Genomic DNA, 18,625 nt, shown 5'->3' on the forward strand with positions numbered 1-18,625 from the left:
GGGGGGGGGCGGGGGCGATCGAACCCCGGGGGGTGCCCCCACAGTGGCCTGGCCCGCGATCGGGGCACCCCGCTCAGACTCCGGGCCAGTGCCCTGGCAGCACTCTTTCTCCTTCCGCGTCCGCCATGGCGGAAGCGGAAGAGAACCCCACATCGCGCATACGCCGGCAGTGACATCAGCGGCCAGCTGCCGCTGACATCACTGCCGGCGCATGTGCTGACCGGCGAAAGCCTTTCGGCCAGCCCCGCTGGCGGGGGGCGCCGGTTTTTTGCGCCAGTCTTCTGGTGCAAACCACTCCAGCGCGGGGCTGGCCCCCAAAGGTGGGGAGAATTCCCCACCTTTGGGGAGGCCCGACCCCTGAGTGGTTGGCGCTACTCCCCTACGCCGGCACCCTCCGTCACGCCGGGTAGGGGAGAATGCCGCCCATGATCTGTGGGAGGAAACTGGAGCACCCGAAGGAAACGCATGCAGACACGGGGAGGATGTGCAGACTCAGCACAGATAGTCAAGCCAGGAAATCGAACCTGGGACTCTGGAGCTGCGAAGCAACTGTGCTAACCAATGTGCCACCCATTTCTTGGTGGTGCACCATTTGCCGCTGGTGGGATTCTCTGTTTCTGCCGCTGTCAATGGGATTTCCCGTTTGAAGACATCCCACACTGCCGAGAAACCCATACACTGGTGGCAGGACCAGAGAATCACAAAGGCCAGAGAATTCTGCCCAATGTATCTAGGTTTGCTGATGATGCAGAGCCAGGTGGGAATGCAAGCTGTGAGAAGGAAATAAAGAGGCAGCAAAGACAGGTTAAGTGAATAGGCAAAAAGGTGGCAAAGGTTATCCGAATACAAATGCAGAATATTTTTTAAAATACCTGAAACTTGCAAATGTTGATGTTCAGTAAGACTTGGGTGTACTCACACAAGGAACAGAAAAAGCTAGCACGCAGGTACTGCATGCAATTAGGAAGACAAATGGCATGTTGTCCTTTATTGCAAGAGGATTGGAATACTAGAATAAAAGAGGAATTCTGCATTTGTATAGGGCTTTGGTGAGACCACACCTAGTGCCCAACTTTGGTCTCCATATTTTCTTTTTATAAATTTGGAGTACCCAATTCATTTTTTCAATTTAGCATGACCAATCCACCTACCCTGCACATCTTTGGGTTGTGGGGGCGAAATCCACGCAAACAGTGGGAGAATGTGCAAACTCCACACAGACAGTGACCCGGGGCCAGGATCGATCCTGGGACCTCGGCATCGTGAGGCAGCAGTGCTAACCACTGAGCAACCGTGCTGCCTTATTTGGTCTCCATATTTAAGGAAGGATATATTGCATTGGAGCTAAAACAGTGAAGGCTCACTTTATTGGAACCTGGGATGAGAGGCTGAGTGGATTGGGTGCATATCCTCTGAGGGCTAGATAAAAGGAGCGATGATCTCGCTGATTCTGCAGGGACTTGGCAGGGTAGGTAATGACTGACATTTTGTTTCTCCTGGGTGGGGAATCTAGAACAAGGGGGCACAGTCTCAGGATATGGGTATGACCATTTAGGACTGAGATGAGGAGAAATTTCTTTGCGCAAGGAATTGTGAATTTTTGGAATTCTCGATCCCAGAGGGTTGTGGATGCTCCATCGCTGACCATATTTAAGACAGAGAGATACATCTTTGGTCCCTCAGGGAATCAAGGGAAATGGGGAGAGGGCGCGAAAGTGATCACAAGATAAGTCATAATATTGAATGGCGGAGCAGGCGCAAAGGCTGTATGGTCTTCTCGTGCTTCCATTTCTTGTGTTCTTACTCGAGCCAATCTCATTCGTGACGATAAAAATAATTCTCCTACTTAATGTTTTACTGCTCTGTACAGAATCCCCTGAAGTCGGACCTTCCATAGTTATCCACACCACAGTTCAGTTTGGAGTTGAAAATGTTCAAAAGGATCAGAAAGAGGTGGAACCTCTGATCCTTGACCAGCTGCAACAGGTTCTGCCAGGATTGCCCAACTCTATGAGTACCAAGTGTCACAAGTGGAAATACTCGCAGGTAATTCTGAATGTAATGGCTACGTAACAGTAGTAATCCAGGAGACTTAACCTTCAAGGTTAACTTGGTTTATTTGTTAATCAACAAGGAAGACTGTCATGTAGAACAACAAAAACCCCAGCCCGGAGCTACCAGATTAACCCGTCCAGTTTCGGGCCGGTATTTAAAGGGCTGAGTTAACGAGTCCCAGCTGGATGGCCTTGCCCATTACCAGGGAAAGTCGAACTCCACGACCTCCAGGGGGAGATCTATTATTGATCCCTCGTGGGGGTTATCACAGTGACCAAAGCAACTTTTCGATTCAAACCAAGAAACACAAACTGTGATGTTATTTTGTAGCTTGGCAGGTCCAGCCAAGAGCGAGTGTATATGTCAAGGGGAATGGATGAGAGCCATCATTTATTTTGATTGGAGCATGTTAAAAGTAAACCTTCGACAAAAGAGGCCTTAAAAGGTGTACAAGCTGGACAATAAATCTAAAATGCCATTAAAGCCTCCGAATTGGCACCCACTTTTTAATCTATATTTCATTGTATGATGGAAAGTTATTCAAATTGTTAATGGAGCTGAGTGTTGAACCAGATAAACTTACTTTCTGAGGCTGAATTCTTCATTACATTTGGGCCACTTTCTGTAATGGGAACACCACATTACCAGAGCACTACTGCATTTGATGTTTAGACATCTACTCATTTAGAAATCTAAATCTTAAGCAGCATTGCTTAGTTAATGCTTTTTGTTACCAATGCAGTGTGAACCATTTATTCTTCAGCAGCTGAACACAATGAAATGACCTTCAGCAAGGAGTGGAGAGACTTTCTAATCTAGCAACTTCAAATCTATGTTAAATTCCCCAGAGCAAGCATTCAATTTTTCTTTTAGTTCACCATTAGATACCACCTCTTTTTTTTCTTGGCTCAATGATTTCTTGCTCTTGTAGACTTACACAAGAACCAGCTATATCTTGCACAAATGGTCATTTCTCATTTTTGTAATGGACAGCAGGGCCTGGATTTTCTCCTGTTGTTCAGTAGGATTGGGGCATTAAGATGGAACACTACGGCCTAATATCTCAAAAGCCACCAGTCTTGCATCTGAATTATCTTCCAAAATATTTGTTCATCCCTTAAGGGCCTCCTGAGATGCTGCAACAACACTGGGGCGGGGAGGGGGGGTTCCAGCCCTTCTTGCCGGTGAGATCTATGGTCCTGCCGACGGCGACCTCAATACTACTGGTTCCCTGGTGACGGAGGGTACGAACAACGGGAAGCTCCACTGACAGCGGCGAGATCGGAAGATCCTGCCACCAGCCAATGGCGGGCCACCTCCTCCGCTGCATTACATACCACGGGGGGTGGGGGAAATCCCATCCTACATTTAAATGGAGCCAAATGAGAGTCACTAACCCCCACAACCCATTTCCCCCAACTTCTGAATTACAAAGGATATACAGCACAAGAACAAGCCATTCAGCCCAACCTATTTTTAGGTATTTATGCTCTAGTTGAGTCTCCTCCCATATTTCCTCATCTAAATCTACCATTGTGTTCCTCTAATCTCTTCTTCCTCATTGACTTGTCAGCTTGCCCTTAAGTACATCAATACTATTTTGCTTCAACCACTCCCTATGCTAACCAGTTCCATGTTCTCACCACTCCCTGGAAAAAGACATTTCTTCTGAATTCCAAATTAGATTTCTTCGTATGTAACTTATATTGATGGTCTCCAGTTAAGCTCTTCCCAGAAGAGGAACCCTTTTCCCTGTTTCCACTCTATCAAAACCTTTCAGAATTTATATGATGGGATACGGGTGTTGCTGGCTGGACCAGCACTTATTTCCCATCCCTAATTTCCCTCAAACTGAGTGGCTTGCTAGGCAATTTCAGAGGACATTTAAGAGTCAACCACATTGCTGTGGATCTGGAGTCACATGTAGGCCAGACCAGGTAAGGACGGCAGATTTCCTTCCCAAATGTACATTAGTGAACCAGATTTTCTTTTACGACAGTCGACAATGGTTTCACAGTCATCATTAGACTTTTAATTCCAGATTTTTATTGAATTCAAATTTTACCATCTGCCATGGTGGAATTTGAATACGTGTCCCCAGAGCATTACCCTGGGTCTCTGGATTACCAGTCCAGTCATCCTTTTTTCAAGAGAATGATCAGCCTGTCAATCCTTTCCTAATATGCATTGCCACATATTTCTGGTATTATCCTTGTAAAGCTTCTCTGCACCTTCTCCAGCACCTCTAGATTATTTTTATAATATGGCAACCAGAACTGCACACAGTACTTGAAGTGGGAACAGCAGCACCAATGAGTTCTCCTCCAAGTCACACACCATCCTGACTTGAAACTACATCGCTGCTCCTTCAGTGTTGCAGGTTCAAAGTCCTGAAAGTCGCTCCCTAACAGCAGTGTGGATGGACATACACCTCAGGGACTCCAGTGGTTTAAGAAGGCAACTCACCATCACCTCTGAAAGGCAATTAGGGATGGACAATAAATTGTAGCCTAGCCAGCGACACTGGCATCCCATGAATAAATTTACAAAACGTCTGATCTAACTAAGATTTAATACAGGTTGAGCATAATTTCCATACTTTCCAATACATTCCCTCGAGAAATAAAGCCAAAGGCTTGTTTTGAGTTTTTTTAATGGCCTTCCTAAAATATAGCGCAAGTTTTAGTGATTGATGTGCTTGTACCCAAGATCCCTACAGCCCCAATCCCATCTCAAATCAATACTACACCCATATAAGTGGCACTATGAGTAGAATGAGAAGATGTATTTTTCCTTTAAAGGTTCCTCTTAAAGTTGATAGCATTGTGAGTGGGTTCAACTGTTACTGGGTGTAGAGTCTGCTCTTTGCGTAAGGCAGTTTCCTCAAAACTTTGATGATTAAAGGAATAAAGTATAGGGAATAATGAGGTGGATGAGGGCAATACGTGTGATAGAGGCAATACCTTAACTCCACCCTTTATGATTCCTCTGACACTTTCTACAAGCTTTGTCCGTACTGCATGAATGACCCTCTTATTACTCTTCCTGCCCTCAGTGCCCAGCAGTTGATCACTTCTTGACCTGACTTTAGCCCACACCATCTCCATGAATACTGGGCACATTTCCTGCTGCCGACCACTCCCACAGTCCCCCAGCTTGCTTCTTCTCACAATCACAGACTGCTGCTTGAAAACCCTCCTTTAACTTGATGTATCGGCACTGAATTTCCCAGTGGCAGTAATCCAATCCGGAGTGCTGTTACCGTTTCAAACATGTCCTACAGAGCAAATAAGAGCCCTGGGGAATCAGTGAAGTTACGATGGTGGACAGGGTGCCCACTCTGCTGCGCAGCTGACAAAGGAAAAAGAAGCAAAAGACTGTTTGGTCATGGGAGGCATGCTGGACAAATCTGTCCCGAGCTGAAATCCACTCACACGCTACCAGAAGATCAATCAGGAGCAGAAACCCTGGCCGATTGGCCTATCTGTAACCTGAGACACTAAAACCAATGATAGTCCCAATACCAGCACCCCAGTTCAGATCAGCCAATTCACCAAAGGCTCTGGATTGCCCCCAAGACCCTCCTGATCCCTACAGATCAGTGAATTAACAAACGGGCCCATTGGCCATCATCTGGATTTTTCAAGACCAAATTCAACTGGCTAATTTTTTTCCCAACGGAAACACCTTTAAAACGCAGCAGCTTGTCCTTGCTATTCGAGTTTTGACTGAAAGATTTAACTCAATGTATGTTTTTCTCCAGTAGAATTGTTTCACTTTCTTGGCAACACAGTGTGATAGATTCACCTGGAGGTCAGGCAGATTCAGCTCCCACAATCAGAAACTGTTTGTAGCTCGGGTTGGGTGTGTCACTGTTTAAAGTCTTGAAACTTGTACTAGCTGCACAAGGACAAGCGGAAGTACCATTGTGTACTGTTCATGTCATTGTCATGTGAGAGTATCTTTAAGAAATGGATGTTTAAGCAATGTACCTTTAAGAAAGGGGGAGCTGAGCTGAGATCACTTCTGCTTTTTCTGCTTTTAGTTTCAGTTTGAGAAAGCAGCTGAAAAGTGCCTGGCTGGTTTGCTGTGAGCTGTTTTGAAAGGAGAAAGCTAGTTTGGAGGAAAAGAGCTTGGGTGTGTCTGTGTTTTGCAGGGAGCTGGATTTGCTGTGATCTCTGCCATGAAAGACTATCTCTGAGGCATTTGGGTGATTTAAACTCATAATAGTAATGTCTTTAACCTGATGTGTTTCTGTTTTAGGGTGTTAAGTCTTTTGGAGGTTTGAAGGAACATTTTGAGGGATTATTTAGTGTTGTATTATTTTGGGGGTTATCTTTGAAGTAAGGGGTGTTAAAAGGTTAAGTTGAATTCATGGAAAGAACATTGTTTTGTGTTTAAAAACCCACGTGTCCATAATTGTAGTATCACACCTGGAGAACAAGCCGTGTGCTTCAAAAGCGACAATACATTAAAGTGGGGGTTGGTTGAACTCCATGATACATTTTGGGGTTCTGAAAACGCCGCTCCCATAACATCATGTATAGAAACAGAGCACGCCGTAGTCACTGATGATATCATAATCTTAGATGCCAAACTATTTTTTGGGCCAAGTATGTGAGCTGGTGAGAAGTGGTAGGAGAGCAGAACATACCAGCAACAGGACAGCAGTCACAATAAAGGGATGGAATGTCAGAAGACTAGAGTGCGCAGAAGACAGACAAATTCAGAATTTAACAGTGACTTCCAGAAGGCTGGGTTATTAGCACTTACAGCAGTCTCTCGCTGATACATACTAACACGTGGAATTCAAAACTGAAGCAACATTCTTTGCTAAAACATAGGGGTTGATAGTAATCCCTCTATGATGCACAGGAAAGGTTCGGAGGTGGGGGTAAAAATGAAAAACCAGCCTGTCATGTGCGTGTTTGACGACATTTTCGTGACAGCAGGTTGTGTTGCAGAAAGGAAGATGCTTGTGTTTGTTGGAAGTCAGTCATCTCAGCTCCAGGACATCATTGCAGGAGTTCCTCAGGTTGTGTCCTAGGCCCAACCATCTTTAGCTGCTTCATCAATGACCTCCCTTCCATCATAAGGTCAGAAGTGAGAATATTCACTGATGATTCCACAGTGTTCAGCATCATTTGCGACTCCTCAGACACTGAAGCAGTCCATGCCCAAATGCAGCAAACCTTGGACAATATGCAGGCTCGGGCTGACAAGTAGAAAGCAATATTTGCGCCACACAAGTGCCAGTCAATGACCATCTCCAACAAAAGAGAATCCAATCATTGCCCCTTGACATCGCTTAACCATCGCTGAATCTCCCACTATCCTGGGAGTTAGCTATGACCAAAAACTGGACTAACCATATGATGTGACCATCAGTTCACAAGACACGTGGTTGGAAGTGAACAGTGGTTTTAATAGTCTTACAACTGAGCCTGCCTGCGATGAGATGAACTGGCAGCAGGCTCACAACTGCAGATCTTTATACTTCCAGTTAGTGGGAGGAGCCATGGGCGGAACCCTGGGCGGAGCCAAGGGTGGAGCCCAGTACAAACTCATCATCTCCCCCTATGGGCAGAGCCGCGCAACTGCTCGTATACCGAGCTTACATAGACACAACACATACAATATAAAACAGTGTGAATTACTAGGATTGTGATTCACCGCACCATATAAATACTGTGGCTAAAAGAGCAGGTCAGAGGCCAGGAATCCTGCTGTGAGTAACTCACCTCCTAACTCCGCATTTGAATTATTGTGTGCAGTTCTGGTCGCCACATTTTAGGAAGGATGTGGAAGCATTGGAAAGGGTGCAGAGGAGATTTACCAGGATGTTGCCTGGTATGGAGGGAAGATCTTATGAGGAAAGGCTGAGGGACATGAGGCTGTTTTCGTTAGAGAGAAGAAGGTTAAGAGGTGACTTAATTGAGGCATACAAGATGATCGAGGATTAGATAGGGTGGACAGTGAGAGCCTTTTTCCTCGGATGGTGATGTCTAGCACGAGGGGACATAGCTTTAAATTGAGGGGAGATAGATATAGGGCAGATGTCAGAGGTAGGTTCTTTACTCAGAGAGTAGTAAGGTCGTGGAATGCCCTGCCTGCAACAGTAGTGGACTCGCCAACACTAAACGCATTCAAATGGTCATTGGATAGACATATGGACGATAAGGGAATAGAGGGATTTCACAGGTTGGCGCAACATCGAGGGCTGAAAGGCCTGTACTGCGCTGTAATGTTCTATGTTCTATTTTCTAACTCCCTAAATCCTGTCCACCATCTACATGGTACAAGTCAGGAGTGTGATGGATTACTCCCCACTTGCTTGGATGAGTGCAGCTCCAATAACACCCAAGAAATTGATGTCATCCAGGATATAGCAGCCCACTTGATTGGTACCATTTAATCCCTTTACCACCCATATACAGTGGCAGCCGTGTGTACCATCTACAAGATCCACTGCAGGAACTCGCCAAGTCACCTTAGACAGCATCTTCCAAACCCACGATTGCTGCCACCTGGAAAGACAAGGGCAGCAAAACATGGAACATCACAACCTATGGGGTTCCCCTCCAAGCCACTCGCCATTTCCACTTGGAAGTGTATCGCCCTTCCTTCACTGGGCCAAAATCCTAGAACTCCCTCCCTAACAGCACTGTGGGTGTATCTACACCTCATGAATTGCAGCGATTCAAGAAGGCAGCTCAGCACCAAGTCCTTAAGGGCAATCAAGGATGGGCAATAAATACTGGCCTAGCCAGCGAAGCCCATATCGCCTGAATAAATTAAAAAACATGCCTTGGAAAGGTGGGACATTTCATTACCCCCACCACCAACTTGGCAGTGAGCAGCACGTCAATCTGACCAGCCGCTAGGTGGCCAACTCAATTATAAAATAACAATCCAGTCCTGCCGTTAAGTTGTTCAATGTAACTGGGCCAGGAATTTTTATTTTTTTTCCCCCCCCTGCATTATTAAAACTCCAATAATATTAGATTTGAGGGCTTTCTGCTCTACTTAGTTGATGAAAATCCCTAATTCTTGCATCTTTGTAATCTGCAGTTTTTATGCTTGTAATGCCTCATGTTCTCGAAGGGCTCTGGACTACTTTGCAGGTGACCATCACCTGTTCCCAGGCCAGAATGTGAGACAGCCCTGAGAATTGTACAGTTTAAATTCACCTGGGCAGTCACATGAAACAGTGAAGAGCAGGTCAGCAAGCAGCTTTGCACTGAACTCAATTTCCTTTTCCATTAGAGTGCACGCTAGGCTGCGAATCCCGTTCCATTACTGCCCAAGGCAAAGTTATAATCATATCAGCCCCAACATGCTTATCCTTTTTAATGCAGTCAAACTCTAATATCTATTTTTTCCGCACAATCCTAATACATTCCAAGAAAACAAGCATTGCTTTGGTCTTACTTCTTGTCTTATTACATACAGTCCAGTGCCTTGGGTTATTTTACAATGCTGAAGTGATATATAAATGCAAGTTGTTGTTGCTGTGCGTCCAATGCCTCTTTGTCAAAGCTAACAGACAGAGAAAGTGGGAAAGTGGGCAATAGGTACCCACATGACCTAGCTACGCTTGCCTTTTTATGGGGTATGTGGAACATTCCTTGTTCCAGGCCTATCCGGTCCCCCTGCCACAACTCCTTTACTGATACATTGATGACTATTTTGGTGCTCTCGCCCGGACCTGGAAAAATTCATCAACTTCGCTTTCAGTTTCCACCCCTCCATCACTTTCACCTGGTCCATCTCAGACACTTCCCTTCTCTTCCTTGATCTGTCTGTCTCCATTTCCGGCAATAGACTATCCACTACAAGCCCACTGACTCCCACAGCTATCTGGACTACAGCTTTTCGCACCCTACACACTGCAAGGACTCCATCCCTTTCTCTCAACTCCTTCGCCTCCGTCACGTTTGTTCCAACGATGCCACTTTCCAAATGGTGCTTCGAAAATGTGTTCCTTCTTCCTCGACCGTGATTTCCCACCTACAGTTGTGGACAGGGCCCTCAACAGTGTGCGGTCCATCTCCCGCGCCACTATCCTCGCCCCCTCCACTCCCTCCCAGAACAAGGATAGAGTCCCCCTCGTTCTCACATTTCATTCCACCAGCCTCCGTATGCAAAGCATAATCGTCCACCATTTTCACCAACTCCAGCGTGATGCCACCACCAAACACATCTTCCCTTCACTCCCTCTGTCAGCATTCCGCAGAGACCGTTCCCTCCGAGACAATTTAGTCCACTGCTCCACCATACCCAGCACCTCTCCCATCACCCATGGCACCTACCCATGCAATCGCAGAAGGTGTAACACCTGCCCCTTTACCTCTTCCATGCTTAACATTCCAGGCCCAAAACACTCATTCTAGGTTAAGCAGCGTTTCACTTGCATCTCTTCCAATTTGATCTACTGCATTCGCTGCTCCAAATGTGGTCTCCCCTATATCGGAGAGACCAAACGCAGACTGGGTGATCGCTTTGCTGAGCATCTTCGGTCTGTGCACATTCAGGATCCTGACCTTCCTGTTGCTTGCCATTTTAATGAAAGACCCTGCTCCCATGTCCACATGTCTGTTCTTGGCCTGCTGCAATGTTCCAGTGAAGCGTAACGCAAACTGGAGGAACAACATCTCATCTTCCGGTTAGGCACGCTACAGCCTTCCAGCCTGAACATCAAATTCAACAACTTCAGATGATCAGCCCCACCTCGACCCATTTGTTTTCATTTCATTTTAACTGTCTTTTACCATTTCTTTCTTTCTTAATATACATTTAATTTCCCCCCCCCAATATTATCCACCTTTCCTGCACCTTTCTCCTCTTTGCTTCCCCCTTCCCCTCCCCCCACACCTACAGTTCATCCTCTGATGTTAGTTTCCCTGCTGTTTGACCTTTCACATCTTTTGTCCTCTCTGGGGACTGCCATTAACACTCTTTCCTCTTGGTATCTGTGGCCATTAGCACCCGGTTTCCCTGGGTTTCTGTGGCTATGACTCATCTTTCATTCTCACTCCACAGTATAAATATTTCCCACTTTCTCTGTCTGTTAGCTTTGACAAAGAGTCATCGGACTCGAAACGTTAGCTCTTTTCTCTCCCTACAGATGCTGCCAGACATGCTGAGATTTTCCAGCATTTTTTCTTTCGTTTCAGAGTCCAGCATCCGCAGTAATTTGCTTTTCTCTTGTTGTTGCTGTGGTTGTTACAATTGCTGATTTTCTTTTTTTCCTTGTGATTAAGTGCTTGGGCTGCTCTAGTTCGCCCTGCAACAGTGCATCTGCGTTCATGTTCCCCAGACGGAGAATCACTAAAGTGCTAGCACCCGGTGGTTATAGTGTGCTGGAGTTACCACATTGATGGCTAACACACCAGTACTATATGAAGCATCTTTCTGCAATTAATCTTCTGCACGTGGGACTGGGCAACAGAACGTTCATTTTCAGCTGTGCCTGATGTTCCTCCAGAACGCAATTTGCTAGTTTTAATTTGTGGAAAAAGTGCTAAATTTACTCACATTTGACAAAGAAAACCTCATTGTATTATAATCTGTGATTATTGCTTAGAGGTTAAGTGTGATATTCATGCAAAAATGCATTCCTCTGCTACCTTTAGCAATGATTAAACCCATTTAAAGTGAAAATGGGCACATCAGAAGAAACCAATTGTTCTTGAAGTGGCCCAAGAGTTGGCAACCGCGCTTAAAGTCAAGTATGTAATTTTAACAAGTCTTTATCTTTTCCTTTAGAGAGGAAACAAACTGCTATGTAGAAAATGTATACGGAATTATTACTGAACTACTGGAGCTAATGAGATTAAGAACATTTGGCCTTTCACTCAGCCTGTTATATAAGTGGTTGTAGATGATGCAATTCGATTTCAGAAGTGTTCCTTGAGTTGGGGTGGGTTGGGGGAGATTAAGATTTCGGAAGTAACAAAGGCTTCACGCGAACAATGAGGTCACGTCTCCTACAGTCTCAGTCTCAACCTGACTCATTCTCCGTCAGAACCTTTCCATTCTACAGATTTCAATGCTCTTCATGTCAAGTCCAAATTTTACGTCAAACTGTAATAATCACATTTTCTAATCCCTGCTTTCCAACTTTTCCCTTCAATCTGGACATCCAATGCTGTAGTTCCATTATCCTACTCATTTTAAAAAGTTTACCTTCAGTAATTTCCATAGTGCCTTTAAGTTCATCCATTTAATAGTTTCTCTGTAAAAAATAACAGTTAACGGAGCAGATTGGAGGCTTTCGCTCTTGGGTCAGTCATATCACAGAGAAGCAACAGCTGGACAGACTGAATTTTTTTTTGAAATATTCGTCGATTTAAGTGATATTGTAAAATGCCCCAGCGCACAAACACTATCCATTTTATTTGCTTGTCTCAGCAACTGGACACGGTGTCATAGAATGTCGCTTTAAAAGTGGCACAGTGGTTTAAATGAACAGAAAAGTCTCATTAGATCAAATATCTGTTATTGTTGCATTGTTACTTCATGACAAGTGATAATAAAAATTATTGAGATAACAGTAATACAATCTGGGGCTAAATGTATCTGCAATGGAGCCTTCATTAATGCATACATTGCGATCTATTACATAAAGAATTTAAAATTTCTGTTGCCAGTTTGAATAGCCAACACACCTCATTCATATACAATCTGTCTACTGTTTTAATGGCGCCATTAACTGGCTTACTTTAAATAGGTTAATGTTGCTGTTAAAATAGCAAAGACACATTTGTCCTTTAACAGTGTTATTTTGCATGTTCTACTCTTAGCTATTCAAATGTCATCTGAAAGCGAGTGATAAAGCTCAGCAGATCAGATACTGGAGATCTCACGTAACAGATCAACTGGTTCATAAATGCTGAAGCAGCTATAGCTGGGTGAAGTCATACCCTTTCATGCTTGACCTTGCAATGGGATGTCACTTCTGAGCATGACAGCGACAGAAAAAAAGCCGTGTATCTTTTTTCTACATAGCTGGCAACATCTTTAATTATACAGTGGGGTCACTTAAACAGTCTCTAAAGTGCTACACATCACTGGAACCATTGGCACAGTGTGGGAGATGGAATCTTCAACTGACTGTGGAGAGCGTGGTGGTACGATGGTGTGGTGGGAGGGTGGTTGTGAAATGGTGATCCTAACAATAATTTCCAACTATTTTGCTTGCAGGTCATCAAATCGGTTCTCAACTGCCCAGGACAAATGACGCTTGATGTTCAACCACTGCTTGTGTGTGGAGGTGATGGTTTCACCCACTCAAACTTCGATGGCTGCACAGCATCTGCCTTAGCAATCCTGGATGTGTTCAAATGTCATTTTTAAATGTCTGCATCTCGTAATTTTGAATACTTTACCTTGTCTCTGATCTCATTCATTATTGCAAACCCCATTAATGGAGGGCTGCTCAGTGTGCAGATGAAATCAATAGTACCCCCCGAGAGAATTTGGCACATAGATCATATTTGCATCTGTACTAGAAAATAATGGAAACATATGTTATGCATTTAACATTAGGATCCAGGGAGACAGCTCTAAGTACCAGCAACAGTGACCAAAGGAAGAAAGTAATGATTCTGTGTGTAGCGACTAAGGCTATTATTCAGAACTTTAGAAAATTCAACTGTCAGCCAATTTTCACACTATATATTCAATGCAATGTAATATTAAACCATTTTATGTTCTAAACTACAAATCCAGACACAGCAGTTTTCACACAAAAGTTAAACAATTTTTTTTTTTAACTTTCTTTACATTTGATTTATTTTCTCAGAGTGATGGATTAAATATGGAACTATCGATTGGGTGGGAACATGGGTTCCTTTTCTTTCTTCAGCATGACCATCATTTGCTAATCTCAGCTGGCATACTGACCTCACCTTCTCTCAGCAGGTGAGCCTAAGGTCATTCCTCACAGAGTGGAGGCCTCCAAACTCCCATCTTCACAGGCGGGAGGAAGAACAAGCAAAACCAGAGCCTACCTACAGATTTACGTTGCTACCGCCCACCATGTGCTCAGTTGTGACACAGGTCTAGGGGCTGGCTTTTCCTGCTGGCTTTGGGACCCTGACTTTGGTACCAAATGGAGACTACGGTGAGCCCGCATTTACAGGCACCATGCCCAGTGGTGCGATATTCTCAGAGACAGCCTCCTCATTGGCTGCTTCCACACTTGCCATCCCATTAGAGGTGGCGGGTGAGCTCCTGACACTACCAGCCCAAACAGAGGGCCAGCAGTTCTGCAGCCTCTACAGCGGCACCGGGAGAGCGGGGCCCTGCTGAAGCAGGTCAATCACCATGAGGGTGCCTCGTCATAGAGGAGCCTGGAGGAGTGCATTGAAACATAAAGTTTGAATGGCTGAAGCCATTAGGCCCCATGGAAGCAGAGAGGAAACCTTTCTTGGCCTTAGCCCCCCCCCCCCCCCCCCCCCGCTCCCAAAGACAGGGAGTTGAAGCACAGTCGCAAGTCGAACCAATTTAGTCTGCAGTTGGTTTAATTAGCTGTAAACCTCCATGATGTGTGTAGCTGATCGGGGTCCTCACCAGCCCATGGACTACTTTCCGGCATGGAATTGCATCCCGGCATCATCCTGATGCGATTCCCATTTATTTCACTGGTCCTCCTCCCTGGCCCCAACACCTCCAAGGCAGCCGTCACAGGACCAATAAGTACTGTACTGCCATCTCAGCAGGAGCAAGAGGAACAGCATTAGCTTTGCTAATAAAAATAAAATACTGCAGATTCTGGAGATCTGAAATAAAAACAGAAAATGCCGGAAAAGCTCAACATGCTCGGCAGCAGATCTGTGGAGAGAGGAACAGAGCTGATGTTCAAGTCCAGTACAAATGTTCTTTGAAGATGAGTCATATTGGACTCAAAACATGAACTCTGTTTTTCTCTCCACAGATGCTGCCAGACCTAAAGAGATTTTCCAGCTTTATTAGCTTGTTTTATTTGCTTTGCTAATATTATGTCTGTGTATTTTTTAGTTTTAATATCTCCCCTTCCGCAAGCACCTAGACCACATCTCCTGCATAAGCAACTCAATGACAAACGTGGACTTTTCCATATATATAACTGAAGTTGCTTGCTAAATGGCCAGAGTTAGTGATGTAGAAACATAACCCAAGTTAAAATGCGTTCTTTTGCCACACTCTCATTCCCCCCACCACATCCCTCTCTGTCACTGCCTGGTACCAGTTTTGCTAATCCAGTCAAGTTTGAAGATTGAGTGTTGCACTCCCAATAACTAAGACTACAATTGGAAATCAAGCTTTGGAGGGTTACGATATTCCCATCGGAACACTTTTCACAGCAAATGAAGAATGGGATCTGCATTGTCACTTGTATGGTGGGTATTGTTTGAAGGAAACACAACACAGATTGATCTTTAAGAGTACGTATTTGGATTTTATATGACTAAAATTGGCTCCTGTTTGTAATTACTATGAAACCATCTCACATCAAGTTTCAGTGATCTTTATAAAGAACTGAAGAGAACATTGTAATCTGCTGCCCACGCCACATCCCAAAAGACAGCAGGGTTCATCTGGCATATTTTGTACAAATCCTGCTGAGACCTCCGTATTTGAATGCCTCCATGTAGCACTCAGCTGTAATATAAATAGTGGTAGATATGTAGTCGTCATTCACAGTAGGATAAAACTTCAGCTAAGCAACTGATGAGCGATGGCCAAACAAACTTGTTTTTAACAGAAAGTTTTTTTTAAAATAAAAAGACAAGTTCCATGATAGTTTCCTGTGCGACATTCCAATTGCTGTCCACAGTCACTCGAAATAGCTAAAGATAGATTTGAGACACAAAATACAAATGCTAATCTCCTTTGCACATTTATGTGATTCTTTGGCTTTCTCATGTTTGCCAAATTGCTTCCCATTAGCATCCATGTTTATTTCTCCTTTTAATTCTGTCCTTCTGTTGCTATGTATTTTCTGTGCTCCTGTATGTTTTAAATTGTTTTAAATCTTTTTCCATTTACTGTTGATACGATCTTTCATGTCACCAGATCAAAGCTGCGCAATGTCATTTTATTTTCAGACCAGCTTTTCCTGACCTCCGTGAGATCTTAAAGAAACATCTGTTCAGGTAGACGTAAAAAAGAAGTCCAGTGGGACATGGGAATGTTCCTACTGGCCAGGCCAGCATTTATCCCCCTTAATCCAGAGACAACTTTTTTTTCAATTAATGTTCAACTTGATGAAAGAGGTTTCATCAGGAGGCGGCTAACGACTAAACAAGTAATTTGATTTTCCTTCTGCTCACTGCACCAGTTCTGTGGTTGGTTCACCACTTTAAAGGAGGCTTATCTTTTCAAGATATACAGTACCATTTGCCTCTTCAATCTGCCCACCGACGTAACCTGAGTACGGAACAGTGTTTAAAATTGATAAATGCAGTAAACATTGAGATATATGTTCACACTCTATCAGCTCAAATCGCACACAGCAAATCATGGATCATCCAGTGACATAGTCCATTAAATATCTCCCCTTGCATCCCAATCTGTGAAGCCTGTGGTCTGTTACCATTCAGATTTGTCAGTTTAATGACATCTCTGCCCAGGTCATGTAATCCCCTAACATACCAGTAAGGAGGGGGGGAGGGGGTGGAATTGTTTTAGGTTGGGTTGCATTACTGTAAACACATTCTTCAGCATACACAACAGTGCTCATTGTCACCATGCAGCAAACTAAGGTCTAGATTATTCTGTCCAAGCTATGGGAGCTAATAAATGTTTTCTGTGGAAAATATAAAATTGGGACGGAGATATGATTTAACAGTGTTTTTGCAAATTAGATTTCCAAGAATGTAAACGTTGCCATTGTCCCAGAGGGCCATAGGCTGCTCACCCCTTTGAGAGCTGACTGGTGTCGATTTACCTTGAGGGTCACCACACCTCAGGCGAGGGGCAAGGTTCAAAATGAATGACCTCAGCAGGTACAGGAATTGAACCCCTCATCACGGAATAGCTGTCCAGCTAACTGGCTCCCATTGTCAAGATAGTTGGACCTGGATTCTTCCACTGCAAGAACACCATGAGCAAGACGCCGACAATGGAGAAATCCATTGACCTCTGGTGGGATTCTCCGGTCGCCGGGCGGACGCAGCCGAAGAATCCCGCCCGTGGTATTTGACATGATAAGGTAAGCCCATATTACGCATCCATGTAGTTTGGTCTAGTTCTTTGTTGATTGGTACCCTTGAATCCAACTATACCAATAACAAATTAATTGTATTCATTCTCATGGCTGGTTAGACCAGCCTTTATTTTCCATTTCTAGTTGCTCTGAGGAGGTTGAGATACAAAATGAGTGGGTGGGATTCTCCGATCGCCAATGCCGAAATCGCGATCGGCTGGAGAATCCCCGTTTACGCTGGAATCGGAGGCGGTGCCGTTTATGCGATGCTCCGCCCGATCAAAAACGATACATGCCGTATGGACGGCCTCAGAACGTCACCTGAGGCTCTCCCCGATGCTCCGCCCCCGATGGGACGAGTCCCCAACGGCATCGTTCGCGTGTGCTCACACTTCAGGGACCTCGCGTGGTGACTGCGGACTCAGTCCAGTGCTGCCACAGTCGGGGGGGGGGGGGGGGGGGGGGGAGCCGTTCCGCTGGCAGGAGGGTCTTTGGTGTGGCTGGGGGGGACTGGTCGGGGGTGGTGAGGCTGGTTACAGGGGGGCAATTTTTGGTAGGCCGGGTCCCCCCGCGGCCAGCGCCATGTTGCACGGCGCTGCCGCCATGCGCATGTGTGGCCACAGACCCTGGGTCCGGCCGTATCCAGGGCCGGCCCAAGGCACCGGCAACTCGGGCAGTCGCCCGGGGCGCCATGTGCTAGGGGGCGCCAGAGACTCGGGTCCCGCGCATGCGCAGTTGGGCCGGTGCCAACCAGCCCATGCGCGGTGGCCGCCCTCCCCCAGGGTGGCCCCTTCCGCCCGCCCCCCCCTCCGTCCGCTCTCGGGACCGCCCACGCGCCTCGGGCCCGCCCCCCCTGCCTCGGGTCCGCCCACTCCGCCTCGGCCCCCCTGCCTCGGGCTCGGCCCCCCCCGCCTCGGGCTCGGCCCCCCCCCCCGCCTCGGGCTCGGCCCCCCCCCCGCCTCGGTCCCGCCCCCCCCCCCCGGCCCTGGCCCCGCCCCCAAAGGGCGCCGAAGTTCAGCTTGCCCGGGGCGCCAGCAACCCTAGGGCCGGCGCTGGCCGTATCCGCAGGCTTTACGCTGCGCAGCTGTTACGTCTCCCACCAGACAGAGGAACGGTGTGGGGGCGGCGCCAACTTTCTGGTAAGACCAGATGGATCCTGTGGAGATAGCCGCAGGATCGGAGAATCCAGCCCAGTGTCTCGCTGGGGCCCTTCAAAGTCAACCCATTGGTGTGACGCTGGAGTCACTTTAGGTTGAATTGTATAAAGATGGCAGGTTTCATTTGTTGACAGACATTGGTGAAGGAGCTGGGATTTCTGACAACCTCACAGCTTTACGGAAACATTTATTGATGCCAACCTTTTTTTATTTACATACT

At 45.9% G+C, this 18,625-nt stretch overlaps 1 protein-coding gene across 2 annotated transcripts in view; it reads left to right on the forward strand.

Moving 5' to 3' along the window:
- rnls (renalase, FAD-dependent amine oxidase) overlaps positions 1–13,783 on the forward strand; it is a 228,119-nt gene extending 214,336 nt beyond the window's left edge. For both annotated transcript variants that reach the window (XM_038822373.1, XM_038822374.1), the window contains 2 exons: positions 1,871–2,046; positions 13,261–13,783. In XM_038822373.1, the coding sequence (XP_038678301.1) occupies positions 1,871–2,046; positions 13,261–13,413 (329 nt within the window). In that variant the 3' untranslated portion in view covers positions 13,414–13,783. The remainder of the gene's footprint in view (positions 1–1,870; positions 2,047–13,260) is intronic.
- Positions 13,784–18,625: the final 4,842 nt, after the last annotated feature.

This window comes from Scyliorhinus canicula, chromosome 16 (assembly GCF_902713615.1).
Source record: "Scyliorhinus canicula chromosome 16, sScyCan1.1, whole genome shotgun sequence".
In the NCBI taxonomy this organism is placed as follows: Eukaryota; Metazoa; Chordata; class Chondrichthyes; order Carcharhiniformes; family Scyliorhinidae; genus Scyliorhinus; species Scyliorhinus canicula.